The sequence below is a fragment of the Sarcophilus harrisii genome, chromosome 5 (genome assembly GCF_902635505.1).
Source record: "Sarcophilus harrisii chromosome 5, mSarHar1.11, whole genome shotgun sequence".
NCBI classification, from domain to species: domain Eukaryota; kingdom Metazoa; phylum Chordata; class Mammalia; order Dasyuromorphia; family Dasyuridae; genus Sarcophilus; species Sarcophilus harrisii.
Window position 1 is genome coordinate 210166844 of NC_045430.1, and position 23787 is coordinate 210190630.

At 35.5% G+C, this 23787-nt stretch overlaps 1 protein-coding gene across 2 annotated transcripts in view; it reads right to left on the reverse strand.

The window, feature by feature from the left end:
* Positions 1 to 23232, reverse strand: part of ESYT2 (extended synaptotagmin 2) — a 95443-nt gene extending 72211 nt beyond the window's left edge. For both annotated transcript variants that reach the window (XM_023505018.2, XM_031939582.1), the window contains exon 1: positions 22875 to 23232. In XM_023505018.2, the coding sequence (XP_023360786.1) occupies positions 22875 to 23231 (357 nt within the window). In that variant the 5' untranslated portion in view covers position 23232. The remainder of the gene's footprint in view (positions 1 to 22874) is intronic.
* Between the last annotated feature and the right edge of the window lie 555 nt (positions 23233 to 23787).

Consider the following 23787-nt stretch of genomic DNA (forward strand, 5'->3'; position numbering starts at 1 on the left):
CAGTAAAATTGACACTGATTTATTTATAGTTCTCCAATAAGTTATCAAAAAGGTGGTTTGTAAGCACCTAAAAAATAAACTGGTGATGGATCAAAAACTAATCACAGTTTGCTTCATTTCTTTTTCTGACACCAAATTAGACTAGTAGGCAAAGTAGTAACTATGTAAACTGTATATCTAGATTTCAGCAAGGCTATTTAATTTAATTTCTCAGGCTTTTAAATAAAATGGAGAAACGTACAGGAGTATATACAAGAATAAAAATTCATAGATTCATAACTGGTTAAAAATCAAAACCAAAGAGTAGTGATTATTTTGACATAAGAGGAAAGTCTCCAAAGTAATGTCTGCCCTTGGTCCTGCTCTGCAAGAAAACAAATTACATTTACATCTTTACAAATATTATGAATTTAGGAGAGCACAACACACTGAACAATAGAACTCATATCCTAAAAAGTCTGGACAGGGTATGAATCAAAACTAAATCAGATGAAATATAATAGGGATAAACATAAGATCCTATCCTTGAGTTCATAAAGTCAATTATACAAAAGACAGGATTCATACGAGACAAAAATTCGTATGAAAAGAATTTAGAATATTTGGTAAACTGCAAATTCAACATGTTAACATTGGAGTTAACATGCATGATATAATATCCCCCAAGAACATTTTTTTAAAGAAATGTCATTTCTCTGGTATGGGAAACTCTTATGAAAACTTATTAATGCCAATGTGTTTCAGCAACTTTTTTGTGACTTAACTGTCTTAGAGAGTTGCCATGGAAACTGAGAGGATAGATGGCTTATTTAGTCCCCATTTTGTATATAAGCAAGGTATTCAGACACCAAGTCCAGCCAACCTATCTAATACACCATGTTAATGTTATGCTAGGAGTTACAGAATGTAAGAGCCAAATAATTAAGAACACAGAGCAAAGAAGGTGTTACTCTGCCCTCATCTCAAGTAACATGAGCAAGATGGTAGACACACAGGAGAGGAAGATCAGAGGAACTGAAACCCTGTCATATGGAGATTCAGTTCAAAGAGTTAGGAATGTTTAACTTGGAAAACACTTTAGGGATAAGGAACATGACATCTATGTCTCCACCTATTTGAAGGGCTGTCACGTACAAGAGGGACTATACTTATTTTATTTGGCCCCAGAAGGCAGAATCAGGAACAATGAGTGGAAATCACAGAGAAACAGATTTCAGCACAATTTTTCCACCAATTAGAGCTTTCCAAAAGGCTGCCTGTGGAGGCACCTCATGAGTTCTTCCTCATTTTTGAAGTTCTTTAAGAAGAGGCTAGCTGATCACTTGTTGGAAATGTTGCCTAAAAGATTCTTATTTGCCTCCCAATATTGGAGTACTATGATTTTAGAAATAATAATTATTATTATCTCTAGTGAAAGACCTAATGCTTAAGCTATAGGAGAAATGTGCCATTCTCTTTATTAACATAACACCAGGTTCCACATTTGCCCTTTACTGAATTCTTTCAAAAAACAAACCTAAAAAACGGTGCTCCATTCTGAACTAGAGTAAAATATGACATTCCTTAAAATTGTAATGTTTAACACAAGTTGAAAATTTCCTATAAGCAAAAAAAATAAAATTCACAGATTATACCTGATGTTAGACCAGAATACCAAAAGACAACAAAAACTCCATTGAATAATCTTTAGGTTCATTCACTCACTTATATTTATTCTAATATTCTTATTTAAGTACCAATTACAAACAAGACAGTGCCATGAACCATAAGGGAGGTGAAGAAGAATAAAACAAGTTTTTTGGTTTTTTTCCTCCATAAACTTACATCTGGAAAGGCTATTAACCATCATCTAGTGCCACATCTCTATTTTTTGACATTAGTTATCTGAGGCTCCAAGAAATTAAGCAACTTGCTTTGCTCAAGGTCACACAGGTGCTCAGGAATAAAGCCACAGCCACTCCACAGGAAATACTTTTTACAGTATCATGCTGCTTCCCTCAGGTAAGAGGAAAACACTCAATTAAATGCTATCACTTCTCCCTATCACCTCTTCAGAATTTTAGATAAAAGGTCTGGTGACATTATGCACAATTAAGAATAATCCCTTTACTTTTATGAATAGTCCAAATGATAATGTTAGAAATCATTAGTGTAATAGAAACTAGCCAATAATACAGACACTTTTAAATAGGAACCTTATTGAGTAAGACTCACTAATACACTGACTGTTCAATTTTGAGTAATACCACAGGTCAATTCCAATAGATTTGTGATGGAAAGAGCCATTTGCACCCAGACAGAGGACTGTGGGAACTGAACATGGATCACAACACAGTATTTTCATCTTTTTTGTTGTTTGCTTGCTTTTTTTTTTTCCCCCTTTCTCATTTTTTTTCTTTTTGATCTGATTTTTCTTGTGCAGCACCACAAATGTTAGGAAGAACTGTACATGCACAACCTATATTGGATTGTTTGGGGTCTAAGGGAGGGAGGTGAGAAGAAAGGAGGGAGAAAAATTTGGAACACAAGCTTTTTGCAAGGTGAATGTTGAAAAAATCTTTGCATGTATTTTGAAAATAAAAAAGATCTTGAAATCTAAACAACTTTGCTGTCAGTGGTTATAAAGTACTGGCTGTCTTTCTGTATAACAAATATTACCAAAACCCTGCAAAATCCTTTACAGACATTAAAATGAAAAAATAAAATTTTTAGATTCAATTAATTAGTTTTCTTAATTTTTTAGTTAAGTAGAGCTTCTGTAAAGACACAATCTATCATTGCTACAAATTAAACAGTTAAGCTGTATAAAACACATGACTATACCCTTTGGTTATGAAAGGATCACAACTTACTAACTATAATAATATTCACTTTGTATAAAAATAAATTTTCACTCTTTGACTTATATCCAGTTAACATATAGCCCTCTTCTAACACAAGCAAATGGCACATTACAAACCCATTGCTAAACTTGCATGCCCGTGTCTGTTATCCAAAATCTTAATATAGGACCAAAAAAATCATTGAAATGCAAATTGAAAGGCAAAGCAGCAGCCAGAATCAACTCTTCAAGTGGCTGTTTCAAGTGAATGCGATGGATGGCAGCAGCCTCAGAGATTGCTCCTAGGAAATGCTGTACAAGAAAAGATGCAGAAATTCTTTTATATAGTTTACCTAGTCAGGATCATAGGTACCATACTTTAAATGATGTCAATGTAAAAAGGAAAATTTTGAAAATCAAAGACTTGGAAAAGTTTTAGCAAATTTACACATATAGAATATGGATTGTGTTAGGTTTTATAAGTTATGAATAATTCTGACAATTACCACAGTGAAAGTATCTTATTGAAAAATGAGCTGTTATTCAAATAGTAGTCCTTTATTTCTCAGTGGCAAAAAAAAACTAATTCTGTAGTTAAAGAAATTATACTAGGGCAGCTAGGTGGTGCAGTGGAATACAGAACCATCCCTGAAGTCAGGAGCACCTGAGTTCAAATCTGGCTTCAGACACTTAACACTTTCTAGCTGTGTGACCCCGGGCAAATCACTTAACCCCAGTTACCTCGGGGGAAAAAAAAGAGAAATTACACAGCTATCAATACAAGAATGAATATTCCCAATCCTTAAACAATAATTGGCTTCAACACTTTACTGTTTTAAACAAAGCATTTCTCAAAGTCTGTGATAATAAAAGAAGTAACTATGGAATCCTAGAAGGCTAATATAAATCCATTCACTTATCACTGAATCAAAATAATATCTTTTAAAATATAAGTGCCCATCTTACTCAAAATAATTATATCATTAAATTATAAGATCAATGAAAAATACCTAAACTACATCATTACCAAGATTAGCATAGAATCTGCTGAATAAATGAATGAGCTATAGTTCTTGTACTCGGACAGCTCACAATATCAATTGAGAGGGCAATTCAAACAAGGAATAATTGAGTATTAGAAACCACGGAGACCTACCTAACTAAAGCCCAAGGTTCCTGGGCAAAGTCACATTCTTATAACAAAGTTAAGCCACCAGAAACGAAAATGATCATTCTATGAAGGGTTCCAAATTCTGGGATTCATGTATCAGAACAGTACACATTAAAGTTTTCTTCACATTTCTAATTGCAATGTATTCCATTGTCTTTTATTTGTTTCTAATTTCTACTAATCCTAAAGCCTTCCCCACACACACACAATAATACTTTATTTTTCCAATTACAATTTTTTCAACTTTCATTTTTGTAAGATTGAGTTCAAAAGATTTTTCTTCCTCCCTCCCTGACCTCCTCCTTTCCCATGGCAAGAAATCTTATATGGGTTACATATGTACAATTATTTTAAACATATTTCCATATTAATTATGTTATGAAAGAAAAATCAGAAAAGGGAAAAACCCCCAAAAAGGAAAAGCAAACAAAAAGAAAGTAATATGTTTCTATCCTCATTGAGTCTTCATAGTTGTCTCTATGCAGATAGCATTTTCTATCCCATTTTCATTGGAATCATTTTAGATTAATGTATTCTGAAGAGAGCTAAAGTCTATCATGGTTGATCATCACATAATCTTGCTGTTACTGTGTACAAGGTTCTCCTAGTTCTGCTCATTTCACTAAGCATGAGTTCATTCAAGTCTTTCCAGCTTTTCTTTCCTTTCCTTTTCTTTTTTTTTTTTTTTTTTAATTTTTTTGATGGGTCAATTGGAGTTATGTGATTTACTTGGGATCACATAGCTAAGAACTGTTAACTGTCGATGCCACATTTGAGCTCGGGTCCTTCTGACTTCAGGACTTATGCTCTCAGGGGTCCTCAAACGTTTTAAAAAGGGCCCAGTTCCCTCAGACTGTTGGAGGGCCAGACTATAGTAAAAACAAAAACTCTATTTTGTGGGCCTTTAAATAAAGAAACTTCATACCCCTAGGTGAGGGGGATAATCGTCTGAGCTGCCACATCTGGCCCGCAGGCCGTAGTTTGAGGACCCCTGTGCTTCTATTCACTGCACCATTTAGCTGCCCCTGCAGCTCTGCTGAAATAAGTTTGCTCACCATTTTTTAGAGAACAATATTCCATTGCATTCACAATGCATAACTTACTCAGCCATTCCCCAATTGATGGGCTTCCACTCCATTTCCAATTACTTGCCATTACAAAAAGGGCTGCTGTAAACATTTTGTCCTTCCTCCTCTTCTATGATCTCTTTGGGATACAGACCTTAATGACACTACTGGATCAAAATATATTCAGTGTTATAGCCCTCTGGGCACAATTCTAAATTGCTTTACAGAATGAACAGATCCATTCACGACTGTCACAATGCATTAGTGATCCAATTTTCACATATTCTCTTTAACATTCATGATTATTTTTTCCTGTCATCTCAGCCAATTAACTTAGGTGAGAGTTAGTGCCTCAGAGTTGTTTTAATTTGTATTTCTCTGATAATGAATCAAAACATTTTCATATGACAAGATGGATTTAATTTCTTCATTTGAAAATTATGTTTACAAATGCTGACCATTTATTAATTGTGGAATGATGTATATTCTTATACATCTGACTTAGATCTCTACATGAGGCCCTAAAATCTATGTCTTAAAGTAGTTTTTAATCACTATGCATCTCTATCCCTTCTGTTTCCTTCACTGCCTTGGAATTAGGAGAAAATAAATTTCTTCCAGTGACTCCCCGACCCCCCGGTTATACATCTTCAAATAGAAAAGTAAAGGCAACTATGTCCTAGATGATGAAGATTAGTTAAAGGGAGAAAAGATCAGTGGAAGAAGATTGTGCAAGGAGTTGGATTTGATCTGAGAGGCCAAATATGCATCAGGACAGATTTAAAGCAGAAGTTAAAGCAGGACAAAAAGGCCATTTTAGGAAGATTTACCTAGCAATTGTTACATAAGACATAATGAAAGGGAAAAGTCAGAGTGAGGCCATCTAAAAAACTGCTGCAGAAATATAATAAGATATAAGAATGGCCACAACTATGATTACACTATGAATAAAAAACTAGAGATAAGAGTTCAGTCTTTTACTGTATTATTACTAGTATAAAATGATAACTAATCTGCCAGAGAGGATATATGCTTTTAGTTGTTTTTCTAAGAGTAGTAAAAGAATAATGTTGCCATGTGTGACACTTCAGTGCTACACAGGAGAAAGACAGGGTTCATCTTATAAATCACTGCCATAAAAAGAAAAGAAAATGGCTTATCTTGATCTTATTAATACCATTTTTAATCTACTGAACAGAAGGAAGGAAGGAAGGGAGGGAGGGAAAGAGGGAGGAAGGGCAGGAGAAAAGAAGGGAGGGACATGATACAAAAATTTTCTTCAACAGTTCAGTCTCTCATAGTCTGTACAGAGAATCCTGAGGGAAAGAGTTTTGGAAACAAGGGTCATTCAGCTTCTTTCCCCTGCTTTTTTGAGGAGCTGAGACAAGGCAAAAAGAAAGCTCCTCTATAGACAACTTTTCATTTCTTCTTAATGTCTCCAAAGATCTTAGGCTTAAGACCAAGAACAGTATTCTCACCTTTCTATTTCATCTCCTCTCTATTCAAAAAACTAGAAAAAATGTTTTAAAAAGATCAAAAAAAGAAAACCATGTGAATTCTACACCAAAAGAGTAATTTGGACTCAGTTTCTCTATAGCATTCCTGCCATTCTGACATATTCCATTTTCAATATTCTGGCTAGCTTAATGTATATACAAATAAGTAAATTTGGGGATAAGTTTTTGAGGGAAAAAAAAAGCATGTTGCTGGCAAGAATAGTTTTATGCAATTTAAAAATCCAAAGAAGAAAAAAGCTTTGTTCTAGTGACTTTAATGATTGTAATGTCTTTTATTTACTAATTCTTTGTCTAAGAGACCTTAAACTGTGAATTATAATTCATTATTCCCTTCTAATAAAATATTAAATTACTATATGGCTGATACACTTAAGAAAGTATCAGTCAGGTAAAATAACTAAAAAATGTTAATCTGGTTTAAAAAAAACCTTCAAAAATGTAATACTCTACATACAATCAATTCTTATTATCAAATGAGAGAACTTAAGTAAAACACTTTGCAACTTTAAAAGTGCCATATAAATATTTTCTTCACTGCTTATGCCATTATGAATCAGGATCATAGAATCAAACTAGAAAAGCCTTTAGAAATCATCTAAGCCAACCATTTCATTTTACAGACAAGGAAATTGAGACCCTAAGAGGAAAAGTAATTTGTAAAAGCCGCACAAGTGGCAAATATTGACTCCAGGCTTGAACATAAGTCTTTTGATTTCAAATTCAGCATTCTTTTTATCTTGACATACTTGGGGGGGTGGGGTAGGGAGGGCGGGTTAAGGAAAAGATTTTGCAGGAATAGTGTTGCATACCTTTAGTCCCTGCTGCAATAGAGGTTGAAGCTTGCAAATTGATTGAGCTAAAAAAATTCTGATCTCCAGGGAGCTAAGACCATCATTGTCCAAAAAAAAGTAAGACACTTATATGATGATGCCTAGGAACAGAAGGTCACCAGGGTGCCCGTTTTGTATATCATGGATATTTAATAAACAATTCGAATTTAACAAAATATTGATAAGTAATATGTCCTTTTAGTTTTCAGCTAGAAAGGGAAATAAGTTATTCATTCCTTGTAATGCATTTCATTGAGAATTTACAACTAGATTATATGAACTGAAAATTCAGTCATCTTTTTGTTTTAAAAGGAAACTAAATTTAAAGTATACCTCAACATCTTTAATAGTATACCAAATTTAGTTAAACTAGAACAACTGATCTTTTAAGTACATTATAATAAAACATCAATACTTAATCAAGATCGAAAAAAATCTCATTTCCATTAGTAAGTAAATTAAAATGTGAAACCAATGGAAAAATGAGGTTACCTACATCACCCACATACCAGCATATTGCTTAATGAAATAATTCTGATGATTGTAATAAAGCAACACATGCTAGTACAAATAAATCAATTGTTGACAGTTCTCTAAAAAAGCAAGTAAGAAAAAAGGAGAAAGGAAGACTGAATTCTACTTCTAATTCTCAGACACAGTGGAAAATTTCTGAGAAAAACTGGTCAATAATCTCCTGCTATTCTAACTTTCTCCTACATTTAGTGTCAAGATCTAAAGGAATGATTACCTACATTCCTTTTAGAAGGCTAAGCAGCAAATGCTTTTGGTATAAGGATTTAACTTTTAAATCCATTTTTCTACCTTTAATTCTTTTTCCTGGAAAATAAAATTAACATGATATTGAAATTTTTTTCTCAACCTGATATCCCAGGTAGGGAATACATAAATAAAAAATAATTCAGTCCAAAAGTAGAGGCTGTTAAGTGGCCCAGCAGATAGAGCAGTGAGTCTGAAGTCAGTAATACCCAAGTTCAAATTCAAGCTCAAACACTAGCTATGTAACTAGGAAAGTCATTTTGTCTGCCTCATCTGTAAAATAGGGATAATAATTTTATTACCTATCTCCCAAGTTCTTATGCAATAAAGTGAGATAGTGATTGCAAAGCCCTCAACACAGTGACTGGCATATAGTAAGAACTATATAAATGTTTTTATAACTTTTATTATTTGCATAATATCAAATGAAACAACATTTGTAAATAATTTAGCAGAATGCCTAGCAAACACTAGAAGCTTAATAAAAGCTTACTTCTTTCCATACTACTTATTCAGAGGATGATTTTATTCATCATAAGTTAAATAAACTATCTGTAAAACTAAACTGACACGTTAAAAGTTACATCATTAGTGAAACCATTACTGGAATTCTAGGATAACCAATTCTAGGACCAGGCCATGTTAACTAAAACTGTCAAGACACCTCCCTTCCTGTGTCGATAACAGTATCTTCTTTTTACAAGAGACAATAATATTTTCAACTGTCCTCAATCTAAAAAGGTTTTGTGGGACCAATCCTTTGTACCTGTGTAGTATAATTTAGGTTATATAGTAGAGTTTGGGGTTTAAGTATGAGGAAGGAAAAAAATGAAGGGAAAGGGAAGAATGAACCTTTAAACTTCTTCAGGGTGATTGTGATTCACAGTACAAAATTTCACTTCTGAGGAAGAACATCAAAATAAGAAACTTTCAGGAAGTGGTTAGCATCAAAAACAAGTAAAAGCATCCTTTCTAAGGGTTCTTTCTAAGCATTTTTTTCCCTAAGAAACAGCACTATAAGCACTTGACTTGATTACTCACATATCAAACAACTGTAAAAAATGTACTTCTTATTAGTTTCCACCAATAAACATTCCCAACATAAGATCTTGTCTGCATCTTGGTCTGGTCAGTTTTGTTTTGTTTCACGTTACAAGAATTCCCCCTTCGAGTAGGGCCATAACTGTTAGTAGGAACAGTTGTCATAAAATGACATACTCAAGATATACATCAATACTTTGATGTATAAAATGTGGTCCACTGGCAGAACCACCTAAAAAGAAGGTAAGAAATGTATCATAATGAAAATTTTAAGGTGCAAACTGTGTAGAATGAAGCTCTCACAAGTTACTTTCATTTTGTTCAGTGAACTTATCTAAGACACTTTCTGCTGCCAGACTCAGATTTTAAAGTACTAAATATATGAAGTTAAGTGTCTGTTGAAAATCTTTAGTCTATCAGCTTTTAATTTAGGTCTCAACATTGGGTTTACAATCACTCTGTTGTTTTTACTTCACATTTTGCTTCTCTCTTCTTCAGCTTGTAATACAGATCCTTCAAAGGTTCCTTTTTCTCATCTTTTCTCTTTCCAGTCTATCGCTAACACCAACAACTCATTTCTGTTCATTCTTCCTTCTCCAAATGGTCATCCCCATCTTCCTTCTTTCTAGTTCTTTGTTCAAGGACTTTTACCACTTACATGTCTTGGGTGCCAATCTCTCCATAAACAGAGTAGCTGCTACTTGTCTGCTCTTCCTCCATTTTAGCCATTATCGTCCCTATTACTTCCTTCAAGGCTTCACCATAAACACTATTATTTTGAAAAGAAATTCCACAATATAAGATAAAGGATTTTTGTTCTGTTTACAAATTAAAACAATTACCTGTTATTCTACTCTGCCTGGACCCTACTTCCTTCAGCCAAATTGGAGTTAGTGCTCAAACTTCACAATCTTTCTTAGAAGAGACATGGTATTTTACATATTCCTGCCCACTACAAATACAATTTTTTGTAATCTAAAATAGAACTCATTTTTCCCCATTAAATGACACTTCATTCAAAAATCCCTATTTCTGCCAAGAATACTATTACTCTTCCAATCACACAGATTCCTACCTCTAGAAGTCAATTAGCATTTATTAAGAAGCTATTATGTGCCGGGCATTAAAACACTAGATACCAAAAAAAAAAAAAAAAAAGACAAAAAAAATAATCTATGCTCTCAAGGAGTTTGTAGTCTAATGGGAGAGACTGTAACATGCAAACAACTATGTAAAACAAGGTACATACAGGATAAATTAGGCAGTACTCTCTCAGAGACTGCACTTAATCAAGGAGATTAAGGAAGACAGCTTCATTCAGAAAGTGAAAATTTAGCCAAGTCTTGAAGGAAGCTAAGAAAGTTATAAGGCAGATATGAGGAAGAAAAGTAATCTAGGCATGTAGCAGTCAGTGAAAATGCTCGGAATTAAGAGATGGAATATATATAGTGTGGGAGGAAAAGCAGGAAGGTCAGTCAGTGTCACTGTGTCACAAAAATAGGTGATGGGGGAGTAAGGTTTTAACTGAAGAATTGAATGCCATCATATTCTTGTGTGGCCAAATACCTGATCCTGATTCCATCCCAGCACAGATCTATATGGCCCAGAAGCTGACTGAAATTTTCCAGATTAAATGGCAAGAGAATCTCTCTCAGGAGATCAAGGATGCCTATATTATCCATCTCAACCAAAGAAAAAGAAATGGGTTTGTCCTGAGACAATCACAGGTTGGTTTCTCTTTTAGTCATTGCTGATAAGATTCTTGCCAGAATCCTCTTTAATAAAATGATCCTTCACTTGGAAAATGGTCTATTCCAGAGCCAATGTTGCTTCACAAAGGGCAAAAACGGTAAACATACCATTTGCTGTCCAACAAGGAGAAATGCCAACAGTAGAATGGAAATATGTACAACATTTGTTGACATGACCAAAGCCTTTAATATTATTGGTCAAGAAGGCTTGTAGAAAACCATGGAAAATGTGGTTGACCTGAGAATTTCATCAGTGTTACACACCAATTTCATAATGGCATCCTTGCACAGGTTCTCTTTGGAGGACAATGCTTTCAAGCTTTCCTAGTCATCAGTGGAATGAAATAGGGCTATGTGCTTGTTCTCAAGTTTTTTAGTTTAATGTTCTTTTTACAATGTGGTCAAAAATCAGCTACCACCAACAATTTAATTTGAAAAGGCTCTAAGCCAAAAGGAAAGCAGAGGAAAATTGGTGCTGATAATCATCCACAAAACTGATAAAATAATCTTCCAAAGAGGTGAAAGTTACTCCCCTATTCAAAAATCTTTAGTGGCTCCCTAGAGCCTCTAGAATACAAACTCCGGTGCCTGGTATTTAAACCTCTATAAACTCAATAATTGTATGCCCTTAGGCAAACTTCTCAAAGTCCCATATGTAAAATATTATAGTATGGACTAGTCAGAAGTTACTGAGTGGATCAAATTACATATCTACAAAATGTTTTACACTTAAAGCACTAAACAAGAATCATCTCTATTTGCAATTATTATCACTATTATGGCTGATTATGATAATTATTAGCTATCCAATCATGAATTATTCTTTGAGTCTGAACTCTTCTCCACTTAAACAAATTTTCTTTTTTCTAGCTTGGCTCCTATACTTACTACATATAATTTCTAACAAAAAAACTATTAGTGGCTCCTTTGTGTTAAATTGGTTCATTTCTCTCCTTTCCCATTCCTATAATCCTTATGTAGGCCCTCATTACTGCATGTTAAAAATCTTTCATCTGATTTTCTTAATATTAGTCTCTATGCTATCTAAGTCCATTCTGAAAACTGCTGCCCAGCAGCTTTCTAAAATCAAAATTTTCATCCAGTTACTCCCCTATTTGGGGGGGGGGGGGGGGCGCGCTGAGGCCATTGGGGTTAAGTGACTTGCCCAGGGTCACACAGCTAGAAAACGTTAAGTGTCTGAGGCCACATTTGAGCTCAGGTCTTCCTGACTTCAGGGCTGGTGCTCTATCCACTGCACCACCTAGCTGCCCCGTGTTACTCTCCTGTTAAAGAAAACTTGATCTAATAGATCAAGCCTAAATTTCTTCTTTCTAAAAACAAAATTTTCATCCAGTTACTCCCCTATTTTTTTGGGGGGGGGAGGGGGGTTGAGGCCATTGGGGTTACGTGACTTGCCCAGGGTCACACAGCTAGAAAACGTTAAGCGTCTGAGGCCACATTTGAGCTCAGGTCTTCCTGACTTCAGGGCTGGTGCTCTACCTAGCTGCCCCGGGGTTACTCTCCTGTTAAAGAAAACTTGATCTAATAGATCAAGCCTAAATTTCTTTAGAATGAAAATTAAACTTTTCTATTGTCTGACTCTCTGCCCCCATAAAATATCTCCTACATACTCCCTAATATGAATCCATCATCTTCACTACCACAAAACAAACTCTTTTCCACCCATCCCCAAAAGGCCTTTCTCAATTACCTAGGCTTACCTATTCGACAGAGACAACTGGGGACCCTAAAAGCTGATCATGAATATTTTAACTTTGTTTAAGCTGTTCTTCCAATATTCTGGTAGAATCCTCCTTTCCTTCATGCCAAATTCTATGTTTTCAAGCCAGTTTAAGACCCATCTCTTTTCAGCTATTCCAGGTTACAATGATTTAGGCATACCTGATATCATATGACATTATGAGTAACTCATGTAATTTTTCAGATAATATCAAACAGTCTAGCATTTGGCTATACAGTTCCTAGTATTTCTCTGGAATTTATTGCATTCATTAAACGAAGCATTTACTTTGCAATAGACATTGCACTAGATGCCAGGAATAAAAAGTAAAAGAAGCCCTACTGAGGAAAAACTTGTTATTTTATAAGGTGAAGACATTTACATAGATAAATACAGATAATCTGAGCAAGGCAAAAGTATTGCTAACTATTGGTATCAGAAAATGCCACAGGAGGAAGAGAATGAATTGCACATTAAAGCAGCTAGTTTCTAGAAGGTGTTCTAACTGCATATTCAAGACAACTTTTCAATAAGCTTTTCAAGGGCTTTTGTAGCTCTCACAGTATCTGGCTATCAGTCTTAGTGTTAAGAACAGGTCAAAAACATCTCTAGAGCTGGCTCTGAATCCCTACGTATACACTTATTTAGAGTCATCATATATTAGACTGGCTAAGATGGGGTAAAAGAAATGCTAACAGTAAAATACACAGAACTGAAGTCATACTGCTATTGGGTTTTTCCTCCTTGAAAAATTAAGTCTAACACAAAGAGGGTAGGAAAAAAATAACTTTTTTTTTTATGCTAACCCCACCCTTTTCCCTTAAGATTTCCTTTGCAACAAAATTTGAATCCCCAAAATATTTTTCAACCTGGCATTTAAACATGTTAAAATTAACCTCAAAGAAGACAGAATTTTAGCCAAGCTATCCAAACAAACAAAACAGAATCCAAATAGATTCCCTGTTAATATTGAGGTAAAGTCTTTTGTTTTTAAGATTCAAAATAAATTTTATATACATCAAAGGCAATTTTTCACACTTCATTGTAATCTCTAGTTATCTAGGGCAGGGCCTCTTAAACTTTTTTCCATTTGCCACTTTTTCACCCAACCAGAGTATACAGATATATAAAATAGGCATACAATCAAACATTTACTGATAATAAACTGTAACTTCATGACTTCCACATGCACAGTTTAAAAAGCTTTGATCTAAGGGGAGAGAATATGCTATGATAGAGAGAGCACCAAATGGATGACTGAAACGTGGGTTCCACTCCCAGATCTGACATTAATTCTGGACAAATCTCTTAGCTCTCTTCCTGCCTCAGTTTCCAAATATGTAACTAAATATAAACTCCATGAAAGAAGTTATTTCATTTTTGTCTGAATTTCCAATGCTTGGCACAATACATGGCATAAAGCAGACACAATAAATACTTATTGCTTTGTCTGTAAAAAGGGAATTAATACTTTCCCTTCTTACCTCATTGAATTAATATGAAGAAAGAGGATTCTGTCAAACAAACTGTTACAACACATGTAAGTTATTACTTCACCCATGAAATTTAAAAGGCAGAACATTTTGGGATTCTTTCTGGTGGTGAGGAAAAATGAGAAAAGGCTTAGAAAAGAGCTCTTTATTCAATATATATAATTAATAATGTAATTTCTACATTAAGTCCAAAGAGGACTAGTGAAGAAAAGTTGAAACTAATTAGTATCATTAGAAGTAAGCAGTTCAGGAAATTTGACACATGCTCTGTAACAAGAGCTGATCCAACCAAGAGACAGTAAATATGTTAGAGGTATTTGAGTGTAACAGCATGAAACATAAGCTGGGTCAATTTTAACTACTGTGTCACTATATTATTTCCCATATCTAAGGAACTCCAATATTTCAAAATATTCAGATAGAAATACAGGCATAAATACCCAATATAATATAGTTTCAGATAAGTTAAACTAAATTTACAAGTGAAGCCAAGATATATTAATTTTCAATCTTTTCCTTTACTCATAAAATGCTATCTAAAAGAGCCATGATTTTTTAATTAAATTTTTACCCTATAATATAACAAAAGTAATTGTTATTCTAATTTCTTATATTAAAGTAATCAATGAATGGATTCAATATAATAGAATTCAATCAACCATTAAACACCTACTTACTATATGCAGAGAGCTGTTAAGCTAGAAACTAGTTGGGGTAGAAAATTTAGATAAGGTCCTTGCTCTTACAGAACTAGACTAGCAGGAGATATGCCTGAGATGTAAATAATGAAAATAATTGAGAGGTGTAAGCAGAATATGAATTAAAGTTTAAAATTTGGAGTTTTTTGTAAAACATACTGAGAACCTAAAACAAAGTTTTTCTACTCTCCTAGTTTATTCTAGCTATTATATTTTTATTTATTATAATACTATTATTTTAAATATATATATACACACACATATATGTACATGTGTGTATAGTCATATGACAATCATTCTGTTGAACACTGCATAGTATTATTTAATTCTCAAATAATTCTTTAAGTCCCATGCCTGTCTCCTTATTTTAACTTAGCTAACAAAACAGCATGTTATAATGGGAAAAGCACTACTTATGGAATCGGAGATAATTCTGGATCAGAGATAAGTCTGGAGAAAATTCCAAGCTCTGCACTTACTATTCTTTAATTTCATATCCTATCACATTTTTGTTTCCTGATCTGAAAAGTGAGGGGACTACCTTTTAAGGGAAGTAAATCTATGATTTAACAAGAATAAATTGTTAAATGTTTGTAACCTCAAAAATTTCTCCATTTGTTCATCTAACTCAAACAATTTAAAATGATGATTTTGAGAACAGTTTGAAATGCATGACAAACTGAGAACTGTGGGAATAAAGAACATGTTGAAGGAGAGCTCCCATCTCTACTAGGACTCATTCATTTAGACATGAACTTTAAATTTTCCCTCAAAAATGACACATCAATGTAGGAAACTCATGAATAATCATTTTTTAACAATGAGAAAATGGAGGCTCTCCCAAGTTATATGACTTGCCAATGATTACAAACTAGTATCTGAGACAGGCTTTCAACTGAAGATGTTGCCCACCATGTCCAAATGACCTAAGATATCTTTTAGCATACATACGCTGATTCCAAAATTTTAAAGACTTAGAATATTTAAGTTTGTTTATTCATTTTTAAAAGTAGTGGACAAGTTAAATGTTTCATGGAAACCACATTGCTGTGAGAAAAAACAGCCAAATGATATTGATGTTAGTCAGATGACCACAGTTATTTTCAGTTAATATAAAATTACAATTTAGTCTTATTTCTCAAATTAACTTTGATATCTGTAACAATACCTGGCGCATAGGTGCTTAATAAATGTTTGTTGATTTGGATAAGAAACTTCTACTCTGCTTTTAAATTAAGTGAAATGTACAAAAGTTTCCTATCTTGCATGACAAGGTGAGGGAAAAAGTTGGAATGACTGACTCAGCGCAGGGGAATGCCATTCTTCCAAAGGTTATTTACATAAGAGGGGATCTGGCTACACATATTGTGTATTTTAATGATTTAAAAATAAACACTACTCTTAGCTAGCTTTTACAATTGTTCCACCACCTAGCTAAATGTTTCCAAACAGCTAATAAGTTTTGATAAGAGCTTTTATAATAACTTGAGAACCCCAGGAAATGAGAGAGCTAAAATTATGGTTTGAGATTCTGTCATAAGACTTCTTAAATCTATCTATGTTCAACTCATTTTATCACATCCAAGATCAGAGGATTTCAAAGCTGAAAGGTCATCTGGTCTGGACCCTTCATTTTACAGCTGAAGAAACTGAAGCCAAGACAGCTTAAGAGATATGTCCAAGGTCACCCTGGGAGGAAAGCAGCAAAGCCAGAGATCCTCACAAATCTTTCAATTTCCAACAAACATTTTTATTTTTACATCTGACAAAATAGCAACAAATCTGAGAAAGGGAAAAATGCAACTTCAGTTATTTAAAAAAAAAATGAAAAAGAAAAAGGAAATTATAGCCAAAACATGACATTTATAGTATAAATGTGATTTTATAAATTAAAACATGCAATGTTATAATGGAAACCATTCTAGTAAAGTATTATACACAGTGATACTTTTTAAACTGGAAATTAGTTTTATACCAGGAGCTGTTGCATTTTATACACATTATGTATGTCTAATAATGCAATTACATATTACATATATGTATAACTTACATATTATTTTATTTATATTTTATATTTTTGCTGTTGAGTCATTTCAGTCATGTCCAACTCTTCATGATTCTATTTGGTGTTACTAGATACTAGATCCTTTGCCATCTTCTTTTTCTTGGGGCAGTAGGGTGAAGTGACTTGTCTAGGATCACAGAGCTACTAAGTGTCCAAGGCCATATTTGAATTCAAAAAGATAATTCTTCCTGACTACAGGCTCAGCACTCATACTGTACTAGCTGTACTCACTGTACTAGCTGTCTCTATATTTTATATGTTATTATAATTGTATATATATGTTTATATATATGTGTATACATATATATATATATATATATACGTATATGTTCAAACAGCTCCCATTACAAAACTTATTTTCAGTTTAAAAATAATATTGTTCTTGGATAAAAATAATGCTATTGATCCATCCAATTATGGTAGGCATTTATTATGCACTGATTTGTGTTGGATGGATCAAGAGATCTATCTATGTAAGGTTTCACTTGAACCTCTTAATGGGCCATTGAGGTCAAGAAGTTGTTCCAAAGAATAAAAGAAATATATTTGTTTACACCTCGGGATTCTAATTCTTAGTAATTTCAAAAACGATCGTGCAATTTCATTTTACTACTTTCCTGGACAGAGATCAAAAAGTAGGTACTGTTTTCTTAGCAAATATAGTTATTCAAAATACTATAATACTTTTAGATATGTTAGTTCAGAGACTTAATACCTCAATAAAGATTTATTTTACTTTGTATTTTATGTAATCAAAGATCCAAACAAAGATCCAGTTTTTAAGACCTGAACCCGATTTTCTACAACACCTGGTTACTGATATTTCCTTTTAGAACACAAATACAAAAATTCACAATCCAAATCTCATTCAAGGTTCCTATAATCCCTAAGACTTAGAAAACAGCATGCACTATTGTGAGTAGTAAGATTTAATATGCAATATTTGTGTCACTGCTTCTGCTGAAAGTCTGTACATTTGTAACTAGGTCAGAGAATGTTCAGATGTGCAAAGTATATTCTGTACCACAATATGCTTGGTATTAATAAGTCCAATCTCTAACATATGCCAACTGTGTGATTCTGGGCAAATTAACTTTTTAAAATGTCCTAAGCAATTCTCTAAGACTAAACTGCAGAAAGGGATTTACCTGACAATGCAGTAGAGGCAGTTTCCTTACTTCAAAGCTCCTTGTCCAATATAAATCACAACTCCAGTCTCTATACTTTATTTATCAAAACATCTGGAATGTTTTTTTTAAAACTTTAGGATATCAATCCATATCTAATTAGTTTTCCATCTTAATCATCTGTCAAAAATATCTTTAATAAAGCAACTGTCTGCAAATTTAAATTGAATTTACAAGTAACAGTATCAAAAACTTTTAACTAGAACCCTAAAAGCACCCAAATAACTCCTCATATTTGAATAACCTGATTTTAGAATTTAATTATACTATCATCAGTGTTTCAAGAGACAAAAATTAACAATGACCTGAAAATTAAGAGCTCACACCAGACTAAATGTGAACAGTAAAGAACTGTTTGCTTTCTGGTGATTTTTTTTTTTTTGGACATAGCAATTCTCAAAGAGCTGTGACAAACTTTAGTGGCAGGAATACCTATACCAACAAAATTACAGTCCCTTTAAGTAATGAAATATTGAAATGTTAGTGCAAGTTTCTGCAAATTCCCCACTCCTCAGGTACCTACTAACTCAATTTTGATCCAGTGAAAGGTATTTTGTATATGGGAATAAGTATTTGTGAGAAAGTCAAGGACACAATCTCTCTCAGCCTCGATTTCTGAGGGGGCTGAACTAGTTGGCCTTTGAAGTCCCTTCCAGATTTAAATCTGCGAGTCTGTGAAGGCAGAACTATTATGTGGAAAATATTGCATTTTTCCAATCATCTCTCCCTGTGCTACATACTTCAAGCAGTCAAGTGAGGATGATATTACTGAAATAGACCAGTATTTGGGAATGTCACATATGAGACCTGTTAAATCTAAATAACATAGTATGCTAACTTAACTGTATTAAGACACCACACCATTGTGATTTAATTACTCTTCAACTTAAAGCAGTAGTATATTTATAATCATATAATAAATGTTTCCTTGTTTAAGAAATGATGGGTATTCAGTTACAATTTTACCTAAAGCACATAGTAAACTAGAATTTAAGTGTTCAACTAGTAATGAAATTTTAATACAGAGTTAATTTAGATTCAAAAAAGTCATTAACCTAGAAACTTGATTATTAGTTACAATTACAGCTGGAAAATTGTAGAACTTCAGCTGGGTTTTTTTTTTTTTTTTTTTTTTTTTTTTTTTTTTTTTTTTTTTTTTTTTTTTTTTTTTTTTTTTTTTTTTTTTTTGTGGGGCTTTTTGTTTTGTTTTGGGCTTAATAGTGTCTTCCCAAAACTGATTAGTCAAGTATAACTCAATGAGTCACACACTGGGAAAAAAATGTTTGTTCTTGCTTTTACATGTGGCCAAAGTGTAACTGCTTCTTGCTTTTGTTCATTTAATTTCATAGTCTCCATATGCAGTCACAGCTAGTACTATAGGTCCTAATATTCAGGGTTAAAATAAAAAACACAAGAATTCTTTGTAAAAGAAAATTAAAAGGACTTAAACAAGGTGGTATAAAATAATAATATACTTGCTAAGCTGTAGTAGCCATTTTAAAATTTACATTTTCCACCTCAAAATGATTTAAGAAACTGCTGACTGAAAAGACTATAGAAGCTGGATTCAGCATTTACGTAGCTTTTAAAATGAGGTCAATGGACTGGATTGTTCCTCTCAGCTATAAAAACCACAAAATTAAATCTTAACTATAGATAAAGGTGTTAGTAATACAAAATCCACTACTCCAGTTCTTCAATTGTCTTTTTCTGTATAAAGTACCCTCTTTACTAAATTCTAAATATCATTAAAGACCCCGAATGCTGTCTTATTTAAAATTCTATCTTCCCGAACCCACTGTACAAAGTACCTTAATTTTCCAAGGTTGTAATGGCATTAAATTCCAAAAAAAACATCAAAATCATATCCACCCTATACCAAGTCTCAATCATTAAAGACAGAGGAAGTCAGGACAGTCCTGTAAATGACCTATCTTGGCAAAGAATCTGGTTTATGGCACCATTTCTCAATGCTTCAGGTAACTTGCAAAGAATCTTATGTTGCTGAACAAGTCCCTGCCTATTTGCATTGATAGAGGAAATTTCCTTACCCAGAGTTCTTTTTGCCAGAGGTGTCAAGTATATTGTGCCAGGCAACGGTAGTGCAACCCAAACCAGATGAAAAGCTAATTGGGAAATATTTAACAAAATAAAGATACAAAGAGAACTTGCATAATGTTAATAAGTGGTTTTCTAAGTCAATAAGAGGCCCTCAAGGGATGATTAAATATGATTTAGTAACCTACTTCTATTTGAGTTTGACACCACTACTCTATACACCAAAAAAAAAATAGGTTTAAAAATATTTTTAAATTTCATTAAAAAACCAAAATATGTAAAAAATTTAAATATTGTCACGTTAAATGAGAGTATCATTTTTTAATCATTTAAAGATTAGTTTATATGCTTACAAAAGAATTCATCTTATACAATTGGTCTATTTCCATTTCTTGATATTAGCTTCCATATTATAGTTTGGACAGGATAAATTTCCCAGCACTGTATACAAATCCAAAGTTCATGGTCAGGAAATACAGCTCATGTTTTCCATGCCTCAGCCCTTTACTCATAATCATAAGCAGTGATAAGCTATGAAAATCTCTTGATCCAAGGGCATATTAAGAAAGAATGCTTTATTAAGTAAATGCTGATATGCAAGAAACAATCCAATTTTGTTTTAACTTTTAAAAAAACCTTTTGTTCAGATCTTCCATTATGACTCCACAGCTACAACACATACCCAAGAATGTCTCCTGTACATTGTAATGCAAAACCAAGCGACATAACACATTTGAAGGTAAGAATCATTCAGTATCCAGTACTTCAAATAAAACTGAACATTTCTGAAGAGAATATGAAATTATTCTACAGGATAATAGAGTATCTGATTGAATTAGATGATCGCTAAGATCTCTTTATTTCATAATTCCCTGGTTTTGCTTCACTTCAGCCATTCAACTCAGCAATACACATAATTATATATAAACATAAACAAGATAGCAACCAAATCTTAACTGCTGGCTAGTTACTCAAAAACCATTAAATTAATATCTCTATGTGAAGTCACTGCCAATCTTACCATTACTTGTATACAAGTACAAGACAAGAATGTATAGTTTCCCTTCTTTCTAATCATTTTGCTTGGTATAACCTGAGCATAATTCAGTTTTTACAATTCACTTTTTTTTTGTACTTTGAGTGTATATATGTTCCTGCTGCTTCCCAACTTGATAATTCCAATTTCCTGTTCTCTATTTTTTCCCAATCTTACCTGTTTCAGATATATAAACAAATTAGTTCTCCTAAATCTCCAAAATATCATTCCTTCTTCAGTGACTTGTGGCACCAACTTTCCCACAATTCAAATCCTAGTCACCACATCAAGACGTTTTTAAAACACTTTATCCATACTTATATCTCTTTATATCTACATATTAAATACTATAATAAATACACAAATATCTTCCCAAAATTTTTCTGCTACTGCTTCCTTTCTTGTTCTACTTCACAAAGCTCCTTATGATCCTACTCCCTTTTTTCTCAAATGACAAATGATCTTTCTGAAATTCACTGAATTTTAGGAATTTTATAAAAAAAAATTATCTTCCACTTAAATTCAAATTTACATATTTACATTATAACTAAATTGTACTGTATTCATAGTTTAAAATTCTATTGCTTTCATGTACTTGAGAAAGACCTACATGGAGGCAGAACTATCAGATAAACACAGAAAGGAACCGCTGAAAATAAAAATTAATCCAGTCAACATAATTTCATGCTCATTCACCCACACGTTTTGAAAAACTTCCCATTAGGTTCAAGTTTAAACTAAGTTGGAAATTCTATTGCAGATTTTACAAACCAAAGCGTCACAATGTTACTCATAAAGGGCTGAAGTATAAACTTTAAATCACTCTGCCCTCAGATCTTGCAGACAACCCTTTTAGAATTCAGTGGAATCAGATTCATCTCAGGGCAGAAGAGAGAAAAAAATTCACAGGGCAGTATCTGATCATAAAGAAATACATTATCATGAAGTGGGGAAGGAAAGGAAGGGAGAGAGGGAAGGAAAGAGAAAGTGGGGAGAGAGAGGAGAGAAGAGACAGAGAAGAGACAGAGAAGAGAAGAGACGAGACAGAGACGAGACAGAGACGAGACAGAGACGAGACAGAGAAAAGAGAAGAGAAGAGAAGAGAAGAGAAGAGAAGAGAAGAGAAGAGAAGAGAAGAGAAGAGAAGAGAAGAGAAGAGAAGAGAAGAGAAGAGAAGAGAAGAGGAGAAGGTTGAAGTCATTACAGTTCGATGACCATTCCCCGGGCCTTGTGTGTGAAAGGTTGACATGAAACAGGAAGGGGCATCCTGTCTGGCTCAGATCCCGACCAGCAAACTCCTCATCTTTTCGGGAAAACAGCAAAGAGCAGGCGTTTCTCCCGGAGGCCGATAAGCTAGGGATCATAGTAAAAGGTTTTCTGGCGCTGCCCTTCAGGATAATGCACCTCTGGCTACATGCGCGCTCTTTCTTTCAGGAAAGGGGAGCCCAGATTCAGAGGACAGGGCGCTTTCCGCAGGGAAACTGGCCCCAGACAGCGTCTGATAGAGGATGGGGCTGGATGACAGCGCTGGGCCAGCTGCTAAGGTGGGCAGCGGCTCCCGGGCTGAGGGCGGGCGGGGGCCAGCCCTTCCCTAAGCGGGCTGGGGGCGGACGAGACTCACCCAGGCGGGCAGGTCCGAGGTGCAGATGCTGAGCCGCACCGCCTGCTCCTCGTTCTCCAGGAAGGCCAGTGCCCGGTAGAAACGGGAGGTCTTGTGGCCCTTGTTCCTCCGGCACCAGAAGAGCAGTAACAGCCCCAGCAGGATCCACAGGAAGCTCAGTCCCAGGTAGCCCAGCACGTACACCGGGAAGAGCAGCACGAAGCTGCGGGCGAACTGCGCGCACAGTCCCGGCACGTCCACGCTCAGCATCGCGGGCGGGGGCTCCGCGCCGGGACCCTTGGCGGCGGTGGCGCCGGGGTCCCCAGCGGCCTGAGGGGCGGCGTCTCCTCCCGGAATCCGGTCCCCGGCGCCGCTCATCGTGCCCCGCCGAGGTCCGCCGAGGGCAGCGGCGGAGGAGGCGACAGCGGCGGCGGCGGGAGAATGGACACCGCGACCGCCCCCCTCTCGCACTCCGGCAGCCCGCCCCCGGCTGGGAGAGGCGAGGCGAGGCGAGGCGGAGCGGGCTGCGCTAGAAGCCCGGCGCTGGCGCTGGCGCTGGGGCAGGGGCCGGGCGCATCCTGCTCCGAGCCCCAAGCGCCTCTCACTGGGAGGGAACGGATCCTGCCGCAGCTCGCGCCGCCACCGCAGCCGCGCCCGCGCTGGCGCTTCCGCCTTCCAGACGGCGCGTGACGCCAGCACGCCGCTGCGGTCTGGCCGGCGGGCGGAGGCGGAGGCCCGAGCCCGAGTCCGGGGCGTAGGCTGCGGCTCCGGGAGGGCCGGCCCCGCCCCCGGGGGCCGCCCCGGGGGAGGGCGTGGGCCACCTGAGGCGGGCGGCGGCAGCTGCTGCGGCTGCGCCCCGCCTTGCCCGGTCCGCACCCACTGCGGGCTGTCTCCGCCCCCTGCGGGCTGTCTCCGCCCCCTGCGGGCTGTCTCC